Source organism: Schistocerca americana, chromosome 7, assembly GCF_021461395.2.
Source record: "Schistocerca americana isolate TAMUIC-IGC-003095 chromosome 7, iqSchAmer2.1, whole genome shotgun sequence".
Classification (NCBI taxonomy): Eukaryota; Metazoa; Arthropoda; class Insecta; order Orthoptera; family Acrididae; genus Schistocerca; species Schistocerca americana.
The window spans coordinates 532460121-532478183 of NC_060125.1; the positions used below are offsets into that span (position 1 = coordinate 532460121).

At 46.0% G+C, this 18063-nt stretch overlaps 1 protein-coding gene across 5 annotated transcripts in view; it reads right to left on the minus strand.

Annotated features, from left to right (window-relative positions):
- Positions 1–18063, minus strand: part of LOC124621757 (zinc transporter 1) — a 262842-nt gene that overhangs the window by 65835 nt on the left and 178944 nt on the right. For 3 of the 5 annotated variants that reach the window (XM_047147169.1, XM_047147165.1, XM_047147170.1), the window contains one exon: positions 1–172. This exon is cut by the window's left edge and continues 13 nt beyond it. In XM_047147169.1, the coding sequence (XP_047003125.1) occupies positions 1–164 (164 nt within the window). In that variant the 5' untranslated portion in view covers positions 165–172. Of the gene's footprint in view, positions 173–370; positions 600–662; positions 706–735; positions 953–18063 lie in introns of those variants that run through there. The other 2 variants (XM_047147166.1, XM_047147167.1) reach the window with 2 other exon arrangements.

Consider the following 18063-nt stretch of genomic DNA (forward strand, 5'->3'; position numbering starts at 1 on the left):
AAGGCGACGACTAGAGCAGCTACATCACTCAACATGTGAAAACTGTCAGCAACCAAGGCCATTGAATTCGTCACGTAACCAACAACAATCTCCACCAAGAAGAAGAATGTAGTAAGCCAGAACATGGAAATAAGTCTGCACTTCTTGCCCGTGTACCGCCCCATGATTTATACTGCAAAAGAAGAAAAATAGGATTTACACAGCAGAAAATTGTGCACTGACAACACAGAACACGAATGGTGTTCACGCCTATGGCTATGATTGCACTATTTCAACCGACGGCAGAATAACCAGCTAAATCAAAGAAATACATGGTAACAAGAATACTGCTCAACAACATTCATCATAGCATTTTCACAAATGCACTAACGTAGACAACTGGTAGCCGAAATCTGCAGTGGAAGCTCCAGGTTTGTAGCAGAACGATCAGATAAGCAGTTTACACACTAGCCTAGAATCGGCAGTTGTCTCTTAACAGTATTTTCCACGACAGCACGGAGGTAATATTGAACATGATCATCTGTTACAGCAACGAGAAAAATGCGCCAGAACAAGACTGCGATGTCTGACACCATCAGCTGCTACTCGATGTACTCTGAGCACAAACAGACGAATACATTACACAGTCGGTGAAGTTTATGAGATAAGCACAGACCGCTCACCGTCTGATGTAACTGTCGACTAACGGCAGATGTTTAGAGCACTCTCCGCTGGAAGCCACAGGCAACAGGCACTATCCGAGCTAGAGGAGGATGCGCGGCAGGCCGCAGTCGGTCATACTTGGGACTGCACGGTTTGTCCGTATAGCGCACGGCACCACAGCTCAGCTGCGGCGTTTGCACACGGCACACGGGTCGGCTCGCGCCTGTTCTCCGTCTTGCCTCCCGGAGCCGGCGCATTTCCGGACAGGGCGAGCCGTCAACCGCCCCCGTCGACGCCGCCGCCGCGAGGCACGTATTGCCCCCACATTCAAAAGCAAACGACGGCGCGGGGAGTGGGGGCGGCGGTGGACGGCCGGCGGAGGCGCGGGGAGGCCGGCGAAGGCCATCCACAAGGCTACTCGCTCCCACCACGGCCAGGTGCAGCGCGCGTCATCGCGTTCTTTCGAACTCGCTTCTGGAACCGCCAATGACTGAGGCAACCGTTGCGGCGTGCTACATCAAGGTACAAGCCCACATGGTTTTGATCGGATTCATATTGTGCTTGCCACCATGGCGCGCGCGTCTCTCTCTCTCTCTCTCTCTCTCTCTCTCTCTCTCTCTCTCACACACACACACACACACACACACACACACACTTTTTTCAAGTCAAGGTTCCGGCAATCAATACATTAAATGACGCAGTCAGTAGCGGAATGAACTAGAAAGGTTTCCTACGAAAGAGTTTAGGTGGCTGACCTTCCCTCAGTTGTTACAAATATGAAAACAAATGATGAGCGCCACTTTCGCTTAGCGCTTTCCTCTGCTCTCTTCATGTGAACTTCTCCGTTTCGACGTAACATTTCCCTTCTTCGAGTGTCACCGCTCTTTGATGACCACTATTTCAAGAAGAGTGACTCCCAAGGCCACGAGATTCCTTGTTGTCAGTAATGACGTTGATTTAGGTTAGCTTTGAAACTGTCTTTTTCCGTGACCTCCAACAACGCAACCACTGCCAGCAAATTGAGAGCAAAATCATACGAGGGCTATTCAGAAAGTAGGGAACGTTTCCGTCTGACGCCCCAGGCGCGCGCCGATCGCGTATATTTTGGTAGCTCGGCAGCTCAGTCAGTATCCATCCGCGACAGCGGGAACGTCTCTGCGCGTCTGGTTTCTTCGATATTCGAATCTGAAATGTGCGCTGCAATCTAAAACCCCGCCAGTTGTGAGGTGCGGTCTGTGATACGGTTTTCGTTGGCAAAAAATCTAAACCCTAGAGAAATTTATCGTGAACTGTGCGAAGTGTACGGAAACAACGTAATGAGTGAATGTTCTGTCCGGAAATGGTGCATTCGATTTAAAAGAGTGGACGCCCGAGCATTCTGACTGACGATCTTGTCGCTAAAGTTGATGTAACAATTCGTGAAAACCGTCGCTTCACAATAACGGAGCTTTCGCTTTCTTTTCCACTAGTTTCACGGATTTTGTTGTTTGAAATTGTCACTCAAAAGCTAGGCTACCACAAATTTTGTGCACGATGGGTGCCCAAAATACTTACAGAGCACCATAAAGAACAGCAAAAGGGAGCCGGCCGGAGTGGCCGCGCGGTTAAAGGCGCTTCAGTCTGGAACCGCACGACCGCTACGGTCGCAGGTTCGAATCCTGCCTCGGGCATGGATGTGTGTGATGTCCTTAGGTTAGTTAGGTTTAAGTAGTTCTAAGTTCTAGGGGACTTATGACCACAGCAGTTGAGTCCCATAGTGCTCAGAGCCATTTGAACCATTTGAGCCAGCAAAAGGGGCCAACGTTGACATTTCTGGAGGCCTATCACAAACATGGTGATTCATTACTGGATCGAATCGTAACCGGTGACGAGACTTGCGTGAAACAAGTCAATTGCGAGACAAAATTACAGTCCATGGAGTGGCGCACACAAGGTCCCCCCAAAAACCAAGAAAATGTTTTCAAACCTTGTCAGCAAGGAAGCTGATGGCGACAGTGTTTTGGGATACGCAAGGCGTGCTTCTTATCGATTCTCTCTATCGTGGAGCAACCATAAATTCTTCACAGTACTGTCTAACTTTGCACAGCCTTACATGAGCTGTTCAAAACAAACGCCGAGGAAAGCTGACGTCCAAAATTTTGTTTTTGCACGGCAATGCCCGACCTCACACGGAAAACCGCATTGAAGAACTCCTTAATTCATTCAAATGGGAAATTTTCCCTCATCCGCCCTACAGCCCCGATCTTGCACCAACTACTTCCACATGTTTCCCAAGATGAAGAACTGGCTTGCAACGCAGCGCTTTGATGACGACGCGGAACTCCAGGCGGGCGTGACTCACTGGCTGAAGTATCAGGCGGCAGAATTTTACGGCGAAGGTCTCGCAAAGCTTGTCCACCGCTATGATAAGCGCCTCAATGTGTTTGGTGACTATGTGGGAAAGTAACTATGTGGGAAAGTAGTATGCCAGTCGCTCTTTCAGATGTATATAATAAAATGTATTTATTGTACTTAGTTATTTTTATGCCAAAACGTTCTCTACTTTCTAAATAGCCCCCGTACTTCGGAATGCGATATCACACGTAAGGGCCATACACAAAACTCAAGGATGTCAATGGCGTGCTCATGTTGGGCAAGTACAGTTACTGTAATTGCTCTAGCAGGCTCCTCAAAAACGCTGATTTTTGTCCCGCTCACAAAAACTGGAGTTTTCCAAGAATTTTAATACTGTGTTTAAGTTTCCCGATAAGACAATTTTCACCACAGAATTGAAAAGGTCACTTAAAAAGTAGCGCACTACGTGGATTGTGGAATGCTGCGAGGAAATGAAATTTTATATCTTGAAGCACTGGTTCTCTCTCATCTGACAATACAATAACATCTCAGTCTTGTTTCCTGTTGTTTCAGGGAAGCTACTGTTGATCAACATGAAACTGTGATGGAGCCCTTAGACAAATAGAAGGCTTAGTCAACATCGATTCCCTGAAACTGATACCAGTGAATGAGGACATGATACATCGAAATAGTGCTCATGGATGGCGTTAGGAATTTCAGCACGTTGACGTAACATCCAGTAACTGCCACGATCGGGTTACCACAACCAATGAGTTGAGCATCAATCACCGATGAACTCCAACACAATGACTATACTTAACAGATGATAGAAAATTTGAGTATGATGAAAGAGTCTGCTTGAGTCGATCTTTTGAGACGTTTATGTGACGGTTATCACATATTTTCAAGGAGGTTTAATTTTTAATTAAACCTTGCTGTTACAATTCTATCTGGAGACAAGAAGGCTCTCAGAATTACCGGGCGACAGACCCCAAAAGTTGCCAGATCACGCAACAATTTTATGGCGACGCCTTTTTGAGACCGTAGGAACAAGTTTTCATATACTTTAGAGCATGTGGATCGACAATTACCAAGGAATGCAATTTTTCTCCTTTGGGCAAGCAAAGATGCAAGACTCACACGTGAGATACACCAAGTTGCGCCACCAGAATCCTAGACCGCAAGCTGCACACATCACAAATCAACAGACGGCCAACTGGGATGGAGCATAGCGCCACTAGCTACATACATTTCCGACTGAGGACAAAAGTTTTATCTCTGTTTGGACGGTTGAAGGGACATCTGCTTGTTGGACAGTTTCGAGATAACGAGCGTGTAATAACTCACAAAAAGACTGTTACGGAGATGATCTTGTGTCAAGAAATAAAGACGACTGCAACGCAGTGAGACAAATTGATGAAATACTGACATTTCAAACGAATTTAAGTTTCTTATTCTTTAATGCTTATCATTAACGAGCTACGGCTGACTGTACTTTACTTTTGAGACAGATCTCTGTAAAATTTTGTCAACTTGTTATCAGGAACTTCAGAAGCAATCGGACACACAAGTTAGCGCGCAGTATCTCAGAATCGGTACCACTTGGTAAATCTGGAAGAAGTAACAAACATCAGAGCCGGCATCGGCGAGTTATGACCGATCTACGCGAGTTTCTGTGACTGGGTTTGGCTGACAATGATGTCTCGTATCTGCAGAGACTAACAAACCTTGGTAAGTGTTGTTTGGCGTACGCAGGGGTTGTACGCTTTAAGGACGAACGTGGGCTTATTTAATAATCGTTATCAGTAACAAGTAAAACCTAAGTCACTCTTAGATCTACTTCTTGACAATATTTTTTGCTGTCTGATGTTGATTTTCGGCCTTGGCCGCCTCCTTCCCACAGACGCTGTACACAGTCGATATTTTTGCCGTTGGTTATCACAGTTTAACAGTAATGCTGGTGGGGACAAATACGGTTCATTCAAATATTTGTAACTCTGCTATTCTGCGATAAGATTGTTACGCTTTCAGATGAAAGGATGCGGAGTCGACTTCTGATACGTCCGTCTCCACACCGACAGTGTTGACATATTGCTCCATCATTGGACAGACTGGTCGTTGCGGGTCGAGTGGTTTAGCTTGCCTTATACCTGGTGTGAAAAACGGAACTGTGACTGATCCGGCCACTGCTCACACAATGCCCAAAACGGATGTAATACCTGTCTCACAGAGTCCTTCCTCTCCTATGATCTGTGCCCCTGCAAGGGGAAACGTCTGCTCTATATTTCGTCGTTGTAGAATCATGCCCCGCGAAAGTGACTGTGTCGATTTGTCGAACGCCAAACTCCCGGAGAAATGCGGGCACGGAGGTACGCGGACGGCAGCATTTGCGGACACCACTTGTGCCAGGTAGTTTGGACACTCGCTAGGGGAGGAGGGAAGGCCTCTTTCCAGCTGGTAGTGTCTGCATATCTCCGCTTTTAAGTTATAGTGTCCGCGTGTTCCCTGACGCAACCAGCACATACAGGCCTTCATACGGGAGGGGGAGGGGGAGACCTAAAAGAAACCGGATTGTTATAAAAAATTTATTGATGAACCTTTTTTTACAAAATTACTTCAGCAACCTTCAAAATACTCTCCATTACATGCGATGCACTTGTCAAGTCTTTTTCCCACTATTGGAAGCATGTTTGGAACTCTTCAAGTTTGATATTGTCCAGTGCCCTTCGCGAAGCTGTTTTTACCGCCTCCACATCGTCATAACGCTCCCCTTTTAGCGGTTTTTTTTCATTCGTGGAAATAGGAAAAAGTCGCACGGGGCTAGGTCTGGCGAATACGGAACGTGGGGAACGACAGACCACCTCCGAGATGCCAAATAGTGGGTCACTCGTAAGGCCGTGTGTGCTCGAGCGTTGTCGTGATGCAGAAACCAGTCACCTGATTGCCAAAGTTCCGGGCGTTTCCCCCTTACATCCTCTCGCAGACGCCTTAAAACATCCAAGTAAAAGTGCTGGTTAACAGTCTAGCCAGGGGTACGAATTCCCGATGCACAATTCCACGAACATCAAAAAAGACAATGATCATCGTCTTCACATTTGACCTCACTTGCCTTGCTTTTTTTGGTCTGGGAGAGTTGGGAGTCCTCCACTGGCTTGACGGTTGCTTGGTTTCTGTGTCATACCCGTAACACCAACTCTCAACCCCTGTAATGACTTTGTTCAAGAAGTTTGGATCACGTGCAATCTCTGTTTTCAAGACCTGACACACATTCATGCGGATGGTTTTTTGCTCCTGTGTGAAAAGGTGCGGTATAAATTTAGCAGCAACACGTCTCACGTGCAAATCCTCACTCAAAATCCGCTGGCACGAGCTCCAACTGATTCTTGTCTCTGCTGAAATTTGATCGATCGTTTGGTGACGATCCTCGTTGATCTTTTGGCGGACCTTTTTAATGTTCTCATTTCGCGATGTTTAAGGGCGTCCAGAACGAGCTTGGTCTTCGACACACATCTCACCACGTTTAAAGCACCCAAACCACTCGAAAACCTGTGTGCGGCTCATAGCATCCTCCTGGTAAGCTTGCTGAAGCATTTGGTGTGTCTCCGTTGCAGCTTTTTTTAAGCAGGAAACAAAATTTCACACACACTCTTTGTTCTTTTAAAGTTGCCATAACGACTTCGCAGAGGTAACCCGCCGACAATCAGAGAAACACAATACCACACTTGCACGTTCAGCTATACACTGACGCCGTCTGCACCGCTGTTTCATGAAGGTCTCTACTAACACCATCTAGCATGAGAACCCTGCACTACGTCTATGAGTGGCAGCGCCCTCGGAGTCCGGTTTCTTCTGCGTCCCCCCCCCCCCCCCCCCCTCGTACACAGGCGGACGATTCCGCCGAGTGGAAGGCCTTCTCTCGTCCCGTAGGCAAGTGCCCAAACCACCTGTCACAAGCGGTGTCCGCAGAGCCTGCTGTCTGCATATCTCCGTGCCCACATTTCTCCGGCGGTTCGGCATTCCCCAAATCGACACAGGCACTTCCGAGGGGTTGTTTCTTCAACGACGAAATGTACTACACAGGCGCGGGTCATAAGAAAGGAAGGCCTCTATGTGCCCAGTACTACATGCATCTTGGGTATTGTGTGCGCAGTGGCCTGATCAGCCACAGTTCCATCGTTCACTCCAGGTATAAGGTAAGATAGACCACTCGAGTCGCAACAGCCAGTCTGTTCCGACCCGTTCGCTTGTGTGCAGGCGACGTGTACGCGATCGGATGCCCCGGTTAGACCAGCGGACGTCTACCTACTTCCCTGACCGCTGCCTGCCAGCCCATATTCCGTCGGTGCAAGCAGTTTCCGGTGTCAAGAAACAGTCGGACAGTTTGGCAGACGGGTCGGCGGACCAGTCGCGCTGTGAATGGGCGCCTTGAGAGGCCTCCACACGCTCAATATTTATTGAGAATAGTGTATTGTAGTTCTCACCATATTTTAGCCACCATCGATATTTATGCCAGTATTTTCATTTGGCAATGTGGTTTCAACACGCCAATACGTCGAACGACTGAACAGAGCAATTATATATGTCATGAAATAATGTCTTTTGGTAATTTTAAGTAAAGAAAGATTGTGTTTTTTTTTGTGATAATTATTGTGTATGGCATGAAGATAAATGCTGTTGCAGAATAACACGCAAATATAAACAAATAGGGATACAAGTATTCTATACATACAGATTTTGATTTGTATGTAACTAAGCACTGCTACATCTGGATGTCCAGACTCCTGAATCATTCGTGATAATGTCGCGAGACTGGTAAGAATTTTACATACTACCAGTTATAGAATAACTGTTCAAAGCAGGAACAGCTATCTGTAATTGTGATATAGAATCCTGCCCCGATTTAACTTGAGAAGCTAAAACTGTGTTCTAACTTTCAAAATGAAATCGATGTCCATGATATTTATTCATAAACCACATTCCGATCTGTTAAATATAATCGGTTGCTGTATAAACTTACACTACCAAAGAATTTTGTAGTAAAACACTACTCAAAAAATTCAACCTAAGGAACTGTATTTTGTTTTAAATGTGTAGTACGAGGACACACACGGGTTCATATACTATTTCTTGTATATTCTGAGGCCAAACTGTGCTTTCTGTTTATCTGCAGACTAGGATACATGAAGTGTTATTTGAAGACTTTACCTTTTCATGTTGAACACCAACACGTCCAGCCCTTGCTTCGGAAGCAAAGTCAGCACAGGAATTTGTATTTCGACCAGTGCCACGTTCACACAGATCTTGAGGATTGGGGTGGGAGGCAAAGTACTGATCGACAGGAGGTGGAGGGGACAGGGTACTCATCCCTTCGGACCAAATAAATCCATCCGCGAACGGGCTTTATCCATTAATCTCCCGTGTCCGCTTATCTCTGGAAACCGATCCTTCGCGTAAAGTATATGCGCGCGCGACCACAGCACACTTTTATTGCTTGTTACGTATCTGTGTGTGTTTAAAAGCAGAGTAAAGGTCTCAGTTGAAAGAAATCGACTGCGCTTAATAGGACGATCATTTCAGAGAGAAAGAAATCGCTGGTTACTTGAAAATAGCGTACCAAAGTGCAGATTTCATTTTGTAAGTGACCTAGTGCCAGCCGCTGCACCAATCGTCAATTCCATGCAGGTTTTCTTGGATTTTGCTACAGTCTTTTGGCTCTGCAATCTCCCTACAGCTGTCAGCATCGTCCGCACGCAGCCTCTTGGGAGTTTCCGACGCTGCAGTTACGCGGTATTTCCTTCTTTCGCAACTACGCGAAATCGAACCGTTTTACCTTGTTTGACTTAAGCGGTATTCTTTCAGCTTCATTTTCTTCGTAAAGAATTGAAAATTCATAGTTTCCGCCTTAACAGCAGGCGCGCTGAGCCAAGTATGCCGACTGCCGACTGACGAAACCTAGAAACTCGGAAACGTCAAGTCAGTTACGCGGTATCATTTCATATACATCTACACACATACTCTGCAAGCCACATATGTTGCGTGGCGGAGAGTACCCTGTACCACTACTAGTCATTTCCTTTCCTGTTTCACCCGTCAAAATAGCTGTTTATATGCCTCCGTACGATCCGCAATCACTCTTATCTTCACGGTCCTTATGTGCTTTGGCGGCAGTAGAATCGTTCGGCAGTCAGCTTCAAATCCTGGGTCTCTAAATTTTCGCATCAGTGCTCCGGGAAAAGTATGTCGCAATCCCTCCAGTGATTTCCACTTACGTTCCCGAAGCATCTTCGTAATAGCTGCGTTTTATATGAATCCATCCACAAATCTAGCAGCCTGCCTCTGAATTTCTTCGATATTTTCAACAACTATTTGCAGTTCAGGACTCATCTGACACAGGATAACGGTCTATATACACTCTAGCGCCAAAGAAACTGGTATATGCACGCGTATTCAAACACAAAGGTAGTAAACAGGAAGAATACGACGTTGAAGTCGGCAACGCCTATGTAAGACAAGTGTCTGGTGCAGTTGTTTGATTGGTTGCTGCTGCTACAATTATAGGTTTTCAAAATTTAAACGAGTTTGAGCGTGATGTTATAGTCGGAGCACGACCGATGGGACAAAGCATCTCCGAGGGAGCATTTCACGAATGTACTGTGAATAACAGGAATCCGGTAAAACATCAAATCACCGACATCGCTGCTGCCCGAAAAAGATCCTGCAAGAACGGGACCAACGACGACTGAAGAGAATCGTTCAACGTCACAGAAGCGCAACCCATCTGCAAATTGCTGCACATTTTAATGCTCGGCCATCAACAAGCGTCAGCGTGCGAACCATTCAACGAAACATCATCGATATGGGCTTTCGGAGCCAAAGGCCCACTCGTATTTGGTGACTGCAGGACACAAAGCTTTACGCCTCGCCTGGGCCCGTCAACGTCGACGTTGGACTGTTGATGACTGGAAACATGTTCTCTGGTTGGCCGAGTCTCAAAATTGCATCGAGCGGATGGACGTGTTAGGGTATGGAGATAACCTCGTGAATCCATGGACCCTGCAGGTCAGCAGTGGACTGTTGAAGCTGGTGGAGGCTCTGTAAGGGTGTGGGGCGTGTGCAGTTGGAGTGATATGTGACCTCTGAGACGTCTTGATACGACTCTGACAGATGACACGTACGTAGGCATCCTGTCAGGTCACCTGCATCCATTCATGTCCGTTGTGCATTCTGACGGACTTGGGCAATTCCAGCAGGACAATGCAACATCCCATACGTCCAGAATTGCTACAGAGAGGCTCCAAGGACACTCTTCTGAGTTTAATCACTTCCGCTAGCCACCAAACTCTTCAGACATGAACAATATTGAGCATATCGGGATGCCTTGGAACATGCTTTTCAGAAGAGATCTCCACCCCCTCGCATTCTTAAAGATTTATGGACAGCCCTGCAGGACTCATGGTGTCAGTTCCCTCGAGTATTTTCAAACATTAGTCGAGTCCATGCCACATCGTGCTGCGGCACTTCTGCGTTCTCGCGGGGCCCTTCACGATATAAGGCACGTGTACCAGTTTCTTTGGCTCTTCAGTGTAATACCGGTATTGTTTGTTCCACATCACGTTTCTTTTCCTAGTCCAATCACAGGTGTTGCCCAAGAATACGACAGCTTATAAGCTTTTTAATATGTTCCAATATCTACACTTTTATATCTAAACTTTTTCCAATGTCATCCCCCTGCAAAGACGTGGTGTGCCGTAAGAAGAGGAAATGCCGTAGGAAGAGGAAAGCGGGTGGGGTAGGGTGGGGGAGGGAGATGGGCATGTTGTTCTAATTTTAGACGCGGATTTTCACGTCAAGAACGACAAATTTATTTCTCTTTGCTAATCCTCCCTGCTATAGTTCGAGTGGGGGGAGGGTGTGTTTGGGACCTCCTGCTCCCATAAGTCTGGCCGCGTTCAGGAAGAGTGGCTCCTATCCGCAGTGCGGATTTAAAGGCCCAAGCGATACAAGCGGTCGCTTGGGGCAACAAGCTGAGAGGGGAAGTGGAAAATTTGTAAACAGTGCACGTCGTAGGCGAAAACTGACAGATATGAAAGTACAAGGCAATAGAAGCAAAAAAATTCCAGTAAATATTGGTCCGCAAACGACCCGTTTGCAAGGTAACTACAAATGTGTGGTTCAAAAATGGCTCTGAGCACTATGGGACGCAACTGCTGAGGTCATTAGTCCCCTAGAACTTAGAACTAGTTAAACCTAACTAACCTAAGGACATCACAAACATCCATGCCCGAGGCAGGATTCGAACCTGCGACCGTAGCGGTCTTGCGGTTCCAGACTGCAGCGCCTTTAACCGCACGGCCACTTCGGCCGGCACAAATGTGTGGTTACGAGCCATCACTGGCGTCAGTGTCAAACATAGTACGAGTAGGAATTTACGTCCGGTTAAATGGGGACTTAAAAGAAAGGTAGTAGGGTAGGAAGACAATGCTGTCGCAAAGTGTGTCGCGAGGTGTTCTGCGAGGACCAAAAGATCAGTGCATAGAGCACCTTGCAGGTTCAGACCCTGGTCGGTTGACTGTCGCTGGTGGCCCAGAAGGCTACGGAGCTTGGATCGAACCTGCGATGAAGAGGCATGCGACCCCAGGGAGGAAACACAGCGCTCCCAGCATTCCTTTTTACTCTGCTTCATAAGGTAACGAGCCTTAGCATGGAGACACTTAAAAGTGAGAAGGTTGGTCTGTGAAGGGTGTCACTTTAATCACTGCAGCACACATCAGCGGTGATGGACAGTGACTGCGACATCCTTGGTCCACCATGATACCGGCCGACAATGAGGGGGATCTGTGGAAAGGGGGACAGCAGTGCCAGCAGCATGAAGAATAGTGGCAGAGGTGTCTTGCACGACTACGTCAATGAGATTCGAGAGGGAGGTGTCAAAGTTCACAATAGACGTATATAAAGGCCAAGTGGCCCTGCAGAATGCCCACTGTGGGGGCCTGTCTGCCTGGCGGCAGCAGGGCAACGACAGAATCACCGGAGAATGGTTACTCTCACAAAGGTCATCATGGGATGACCAATGTAGGGGAGGCATGAGGGCAGGGGTGGAGATCGTGAGGTCAATAGCAGAGAAGGTGCCATGGGCGGCACCAAAGTGGTAGGGGAACCATCATTGAGGAGACACAAATCGAGGTCCATGATAAGTTGGTCAATTAGAATAACTCTACCCATTGAAGTAACACTCCTCCACAGTGGATAGTGGGCACTGAAGTCCCCAAGGAGGCGAAACAGGGGCGGCAGTTGCTGGATTAAGGAAGACAGTGCAACATAAGGAAGTGGCCTACCTGGAGGGAGGCAGACATTGAAAATGGTGATTGCCGAAGTCGTTTGCACTCGAACCACTATCGCTTCCAAGTTGGTACGTAGGGGGATCCAGTCACTAATGACATCGCAGAGAACCAAAGTGCAGACCCCGCCAGATGCTACCCCAGGACCAGCACGGTTCCGACAGAACGCCCGATAATCACGAAATGTAGGCGAGTGGTCTTCACGGAAATGCGTTTCTTGAAGAACAAATCAGGACGCAGAATAGGAGGAGACAGGATGTTGCATTTTAGGTAGGTGACGATATTATCTGCTGTCATTCCACTGGATGATCGTGTGGTGAGAGCCCATGGTAGACATGAAGAAACCGAGGAGGGTAGGTCACTCGGTCGGTAGTAGTCACCGATAAGTATGGGGTGACATCCATGAATAAGATGTCAGACTAAGGTTGCAAAGGGGGCGATGGCCCCTTTGGGGGCACCGGGGGTGCCATGTCTATGGATTTCTGTTTCTTCTTCTTCTTCTTCTCTTTCTGAGAGGGAGGAGGGCAGTGCACATGGGGAGTACACACTTCTGGAAGATCTGGAACCGAAAGAGAGCAGGCGACCTTGGGGCACACAGATTGTGCACCTCATGGCGGAGTGGTGGTAAAAGTCTTCTGGCCTGAGAGAGACCCGGGAGAGGGGTCCCAGGAGGGAGCCCAATCACCAGCAGATGCCGAAGAAGGGGGGGTCGTGGGAACTGCAGGGGAGGGGGCGGCGGGAGAGGGAAGAAGAGGAAATGAAATAACAAAGGCAAAAGTTGTAGATAGTGACTCTGGATGGAGTATCTCATACTTTTGGTGAGGCTCAGCATAAGACAAGCGATCCAGGGACTTGTATTCCTGGATCTTCTTTTCTCTCTTGTAAGCTGGGCATTCCGGCGAGTGAGGGGAGTGGCGGTCAGCACAACTGACACACATACAGGGGGCAGAACACAAGGGCTTCTCTCATGGAGTGGGTGGCCAGTTACCTCACAAAGGGTCCACCGTACAGCATGAAGACATATGCCCTAAACGCAAGCACCAAAAGCACTGCATAGGTGGAGAGACATACGGCTTCATGTCACATCTGTAGCACATAACCTTGACCTCTGGGAGGGTATCCACCTCGAAAGCCAGAATGAAGATGCCAGTATTGGTGTGGTTGTCTTTGCGACCCTTCTGCACACGTCGAACAAAATGAAAGCCACGCCATTCCAGATTAGCCCAGAGTTCCTCATCAGTTTGCAGGATGATGTCCCCATGAAAAATTACTCACTGGACCACATTTAGAAATTGGTGGGGAGTGACAGACACCAGGACATTGCCAAGACGATCACAGGCATGAAGAGCTGCGGATTTGGTGGTAGAAGAAGCTTTGATCAACAGGGACCCCGACCACATCTTACTAAGAGACTGTACTTTACCAAACTTGTCCTCGATATTTTCCACGAAAAACAATGGCTTTGTGGTGGTGAATGTGTCCCCATCTGTCCTAGTACAGACGAGGTAAAGGGGAAATGGTTTCATCCAGGTGGATAGCCAGGTCGACATAAATCAGAACGCTGAGAGAGGGGAAGGAGATGACAACGGGGAAGAAGCGAGGATAGGGAGGAAGGCCAGAGTGAGGGAAATGCAGCCAGGGAAGAAAGAATTGGCTGCAATAGCTCGGGGCCCCATGTGCGCCAAGCACGAACTCACGAAAGAACCGTGAGGTCCCTGGGAGGCCGGAGAAATCTTCAATCATGTGTCCATAACATGACAAATCTGCAGCATTAACCTAATTCCGTTTACAATCATTTACGCCGTTATAAATACTTTCGAATGCTGGTGCATAGTTTCTACGAACTTTCTGCACCTTGGGACCGCAATCCTATTTTTTCCCAAATAAAAATGTTTATCACTGTATTACCTATAGCGGCGAAATGTTTGTCTCTCAACTACACGTAGCATAAGTTAAAAAATTTGAGCAAATGCATTAAAAGAATCACGCTTACCAACAGCCATTCTGGCTAGTGACATTTCTTCTATTCTTTAAAAACACTTATCAACTACACTTCTCTATCTACTGTTATAATCTCCTGATATACGCTGAACTACTGTGACCAGGAAAACCATCATATCCTATTTTAATTTTTTTAATAGTTCTTCAAGGCTTAAGTAAACTGAAAGAAATTCATTTTTGCATCAACAATAAGCTGCTGTCAGAATACAATATTTATTTACTGACGAAAATTATCAGACTCTAAAATCTTGTAAGGATAATTTGTTATCTATTTATAACGATAACGACAGATCCGACTAACGGTACCATTAAGACTCGACTAATGGTATCATTAACGAACGTAATCGCCAACAAACAATGAATCCATAAAGTAGGTCGGCGGTGATTCAAAAATTAATATTTTTGAATCCTTGTTTCGCCTACATAAAAACTGCTTCGATTTCAGTCTCATATGATTATTTCTTCCGCCAGATGACTTTCCATGTCAACAAGAACTCAGTTGTTGTCCGTTATTGTTGTAATTCACTGAATACTTCACAAAATTACTATAATCTGATCAGAGCGAGAGGGCGATAGTGAATTCAATGTCTGAATCGATTTTCGACCACGGACTTTGGTGGCAATGGTCCTAATGAGTTGCTCGGTTATCACGGTCATTGGGAAGTGCTCCAAGTTTCAGCACGTTCGTTACCAAATCGGACTTAATTTCTAGGCCTTGGCTTTAAAAGTTCGACACTGAAGGTTATGCCTACCATCACTATCATTACAGTATAAAAACAATATTGTACAACACCAAGGGTGATAGTTAAATTTACTTATACTGTCATTCTATGGTACAACATATAGGTTTGCTTCCGTCTGAGCAACACTGCTGTAGTATTCTGACAAGACCTAAATAACGACGTCCTTTTACAGTATCATACCAACGGTCAGTACTATAGGTGCAGACGGCACATACCTGAATACTTCGAAGTTCTTCGTATAACATAATACACAAACTAAATATTCTTTTGATGCAACGAGGGTCTTTCAATAATTAAAGAGACAAATTGGTCTGGAGAAAAAGCTGTTAGTAGAGCAAGTTTGGTACTTTTATGGCTTTAAGGTGGCATCCTTGATCAGCTGATGTATCAACATTGTTTTGTTTATAATCTCAAAAATACATTTCAAGATGGAGAGTCCGCTTGAAACGTCCACATTAGTTGAACAACGTTCTGTTATTCGTTTTTTACTTGCTGAAGACGAGAAACCCAAGAGTATATACTATAGAATGTCTAAAGTTTATGGCGAAGGTTGCATGAATCGTGCAAATTTTTACAAGTGGGTAGAGCAGTTCAAAAATGGGCGCGACTCAGTGACTGACGAACAACGTTCTGGCCGACCAGTTGCAGTTTCAAATCCCTCACTTGAAAGTCGAATTGGTGACATTATTCGTGCCGAGCGCCGTGTGACTGTGGAAATGATAGTTGGTAAGGTTCAAGTTAGCACTGGTACAGTTCATAACATTACCTGTAACAAGCTGATGTACCGCAAAACATGTGCAAGGTGGGTCCCAAAGGAGTTGAGCGGCTACACAAGGAAACAAGGTTGAAACAGTACACAGATCTAAAGGAACGTTATGAAAGAGAAGGTGAGCACTTCCTTCAACAAAATTTTGACTTGTGATGAAACTTGGGTTCACTATTATGAGCCAGAATCAAAAAGACAAAGCTTGGAGCGGAAGCACACCAACTCACCTGAGAAAAAATTAAAAATTTAAGCATCAGCAGGAAAAGTCATGGTGACGGAGTTTCGGGATGCTGAAGGTCCAATTTTTTTGTGATTATCTCGAACAGTAGCGTACAATGAATAGCATATACCACTCGGATGTGCTTTTAAAGAAGGTGAAACCAGCCATGAGAGAGAGACGTCGTGGATCTCAGAGGAGACAACACACGTCCTCATATTGCTCAACTAACCCGTGAAACCGTCTACAAAATGGGCTGGGAAGTACTGCCTCATCCCCCTTACAGTCTTGATTTAGTACCTAGTGATTTCCATTTGTTTGATGCACTGAAGAAGGCATTACATGGGAAGAGGTTCCAGGACAACGAGGACGTGAAAAAGTTCGTGGGAAATTGGTACAAACAACAAAATAAAGAGTTCTTTGCAGCCAGAATAAAAACGCTTCTAGCCCTTTACGAAGAAGTCCATAAATGTTCAAGGGAATTATGTCAAAAGCAGAAAAAGTATTATTTTGTAAAAATAAGCGCTTTTTTTCCAGATACAAACTGGAGAAAGGGGGGAGAGGGGAAGGAGAATGTTGTCACACATAACAGGTTGTACGAGTTGCCATTGGTTCATTGGGAAATCCAGGCTACAGAAGTCACAACTGGTTTACGATTAGCTAAAAGTAGGGAGTGTTATTTCGTTGGTGAAATATCAGCACTCACATAAGTGTAAACCCGCGGGAAAAATTCAAATAATGACGTAACACGGTACAGAAGAACTCATATGCTAAGGTTGTAACTACGGATCTCCGACACAGTGCAGTAACTGATGCAGCGACTTGCCTGGACTACGCTAGCCGTAACATGCGCACTTAAATTGTAAGGAAAAGACATCGACAAGGTCGATTTCATCAGATACGAACATATATGTCGCAATCCAACGCTGCGCTGAAGCCAGTCACTAATTAGCGAAGACGAAGATACGACTGCATTGTCACACTGAACGAATATGAGTGCTCCCACACGTCAGTGAAAATTTAATTGCATCATCGAATTTACAAGGAAAATGTAACTTCCAGAGAGCAAGGCACATATTCAGTGGCCTTACTCGTTCTCAAGAGATTCGGAAACACACTATAGGAGATGCAGTGATAAAGTTCGTATTATGGTGGTAACGAAGAAGAATAACGTCACAGTCTTCACTGAAGACCAATCACACGGCCCTCCAACAACCGCTACATAAATTTTCCTGCGCTGTTCTTTGAACGAGGCCACAAAACACAACCTATTAAGAAGGTGGCACGCTAGCGCTGATTTCTTTCCAATTTTTGAAAGAAATGACGGCAAGAAAATTCATTATTAGCCGGTTGCTGTGTATAGACGGAAGTATGCCACTGTGGTGAACAGCAGAGTACACTAATACCGGTTAAAAGTTAACCGTGCTAAAGTCGGCATTTAGCCCTGTTCAACGCAAAATTCTGGTGCGCAGTCCTGGATCGAAGTTAAACACAGAAACTCACCGCGGTTAAATACGACCGCGGCTAACGCCCTGTTTTCTGCAGATGATCAGAGTTTTAAAAGCGTACGGCATTAACGTGATGGCACGTTTCGATGTACTGAGAGACTCGGGCATCGATACCATACTTTACACTTGAGATGGCCGACCGCTGTGGCCGAGCGCTGCTGCTACGGTCGCAGGTTCGAATCCTCCCTCTGGCATGGATGTGTGTGATGTCCTTAGGTTAGTTAGGTTTAAGTAGTTCTAAGTCTAAGGGACTGATGACCTGAAATGTCAAGTCCCATAGTGCTTGGAGCCATTTGAACCTATACTTGAAAGTTTATTAATTGATGAATCACACTTACAGAAGTAGAATTAATTGTGCCTCCATATGTGACCACGTTACCTGTTTCTGTCAAACAAAGGGACCACACGAGAATGGGATTTTTGTAATTTTTTATATTTATGGTACATGAAGTTCAAGACTCAAGTATATCTCTCCCATATTAGGTCGATGCAACAATTAAAAATTCTCCATAAG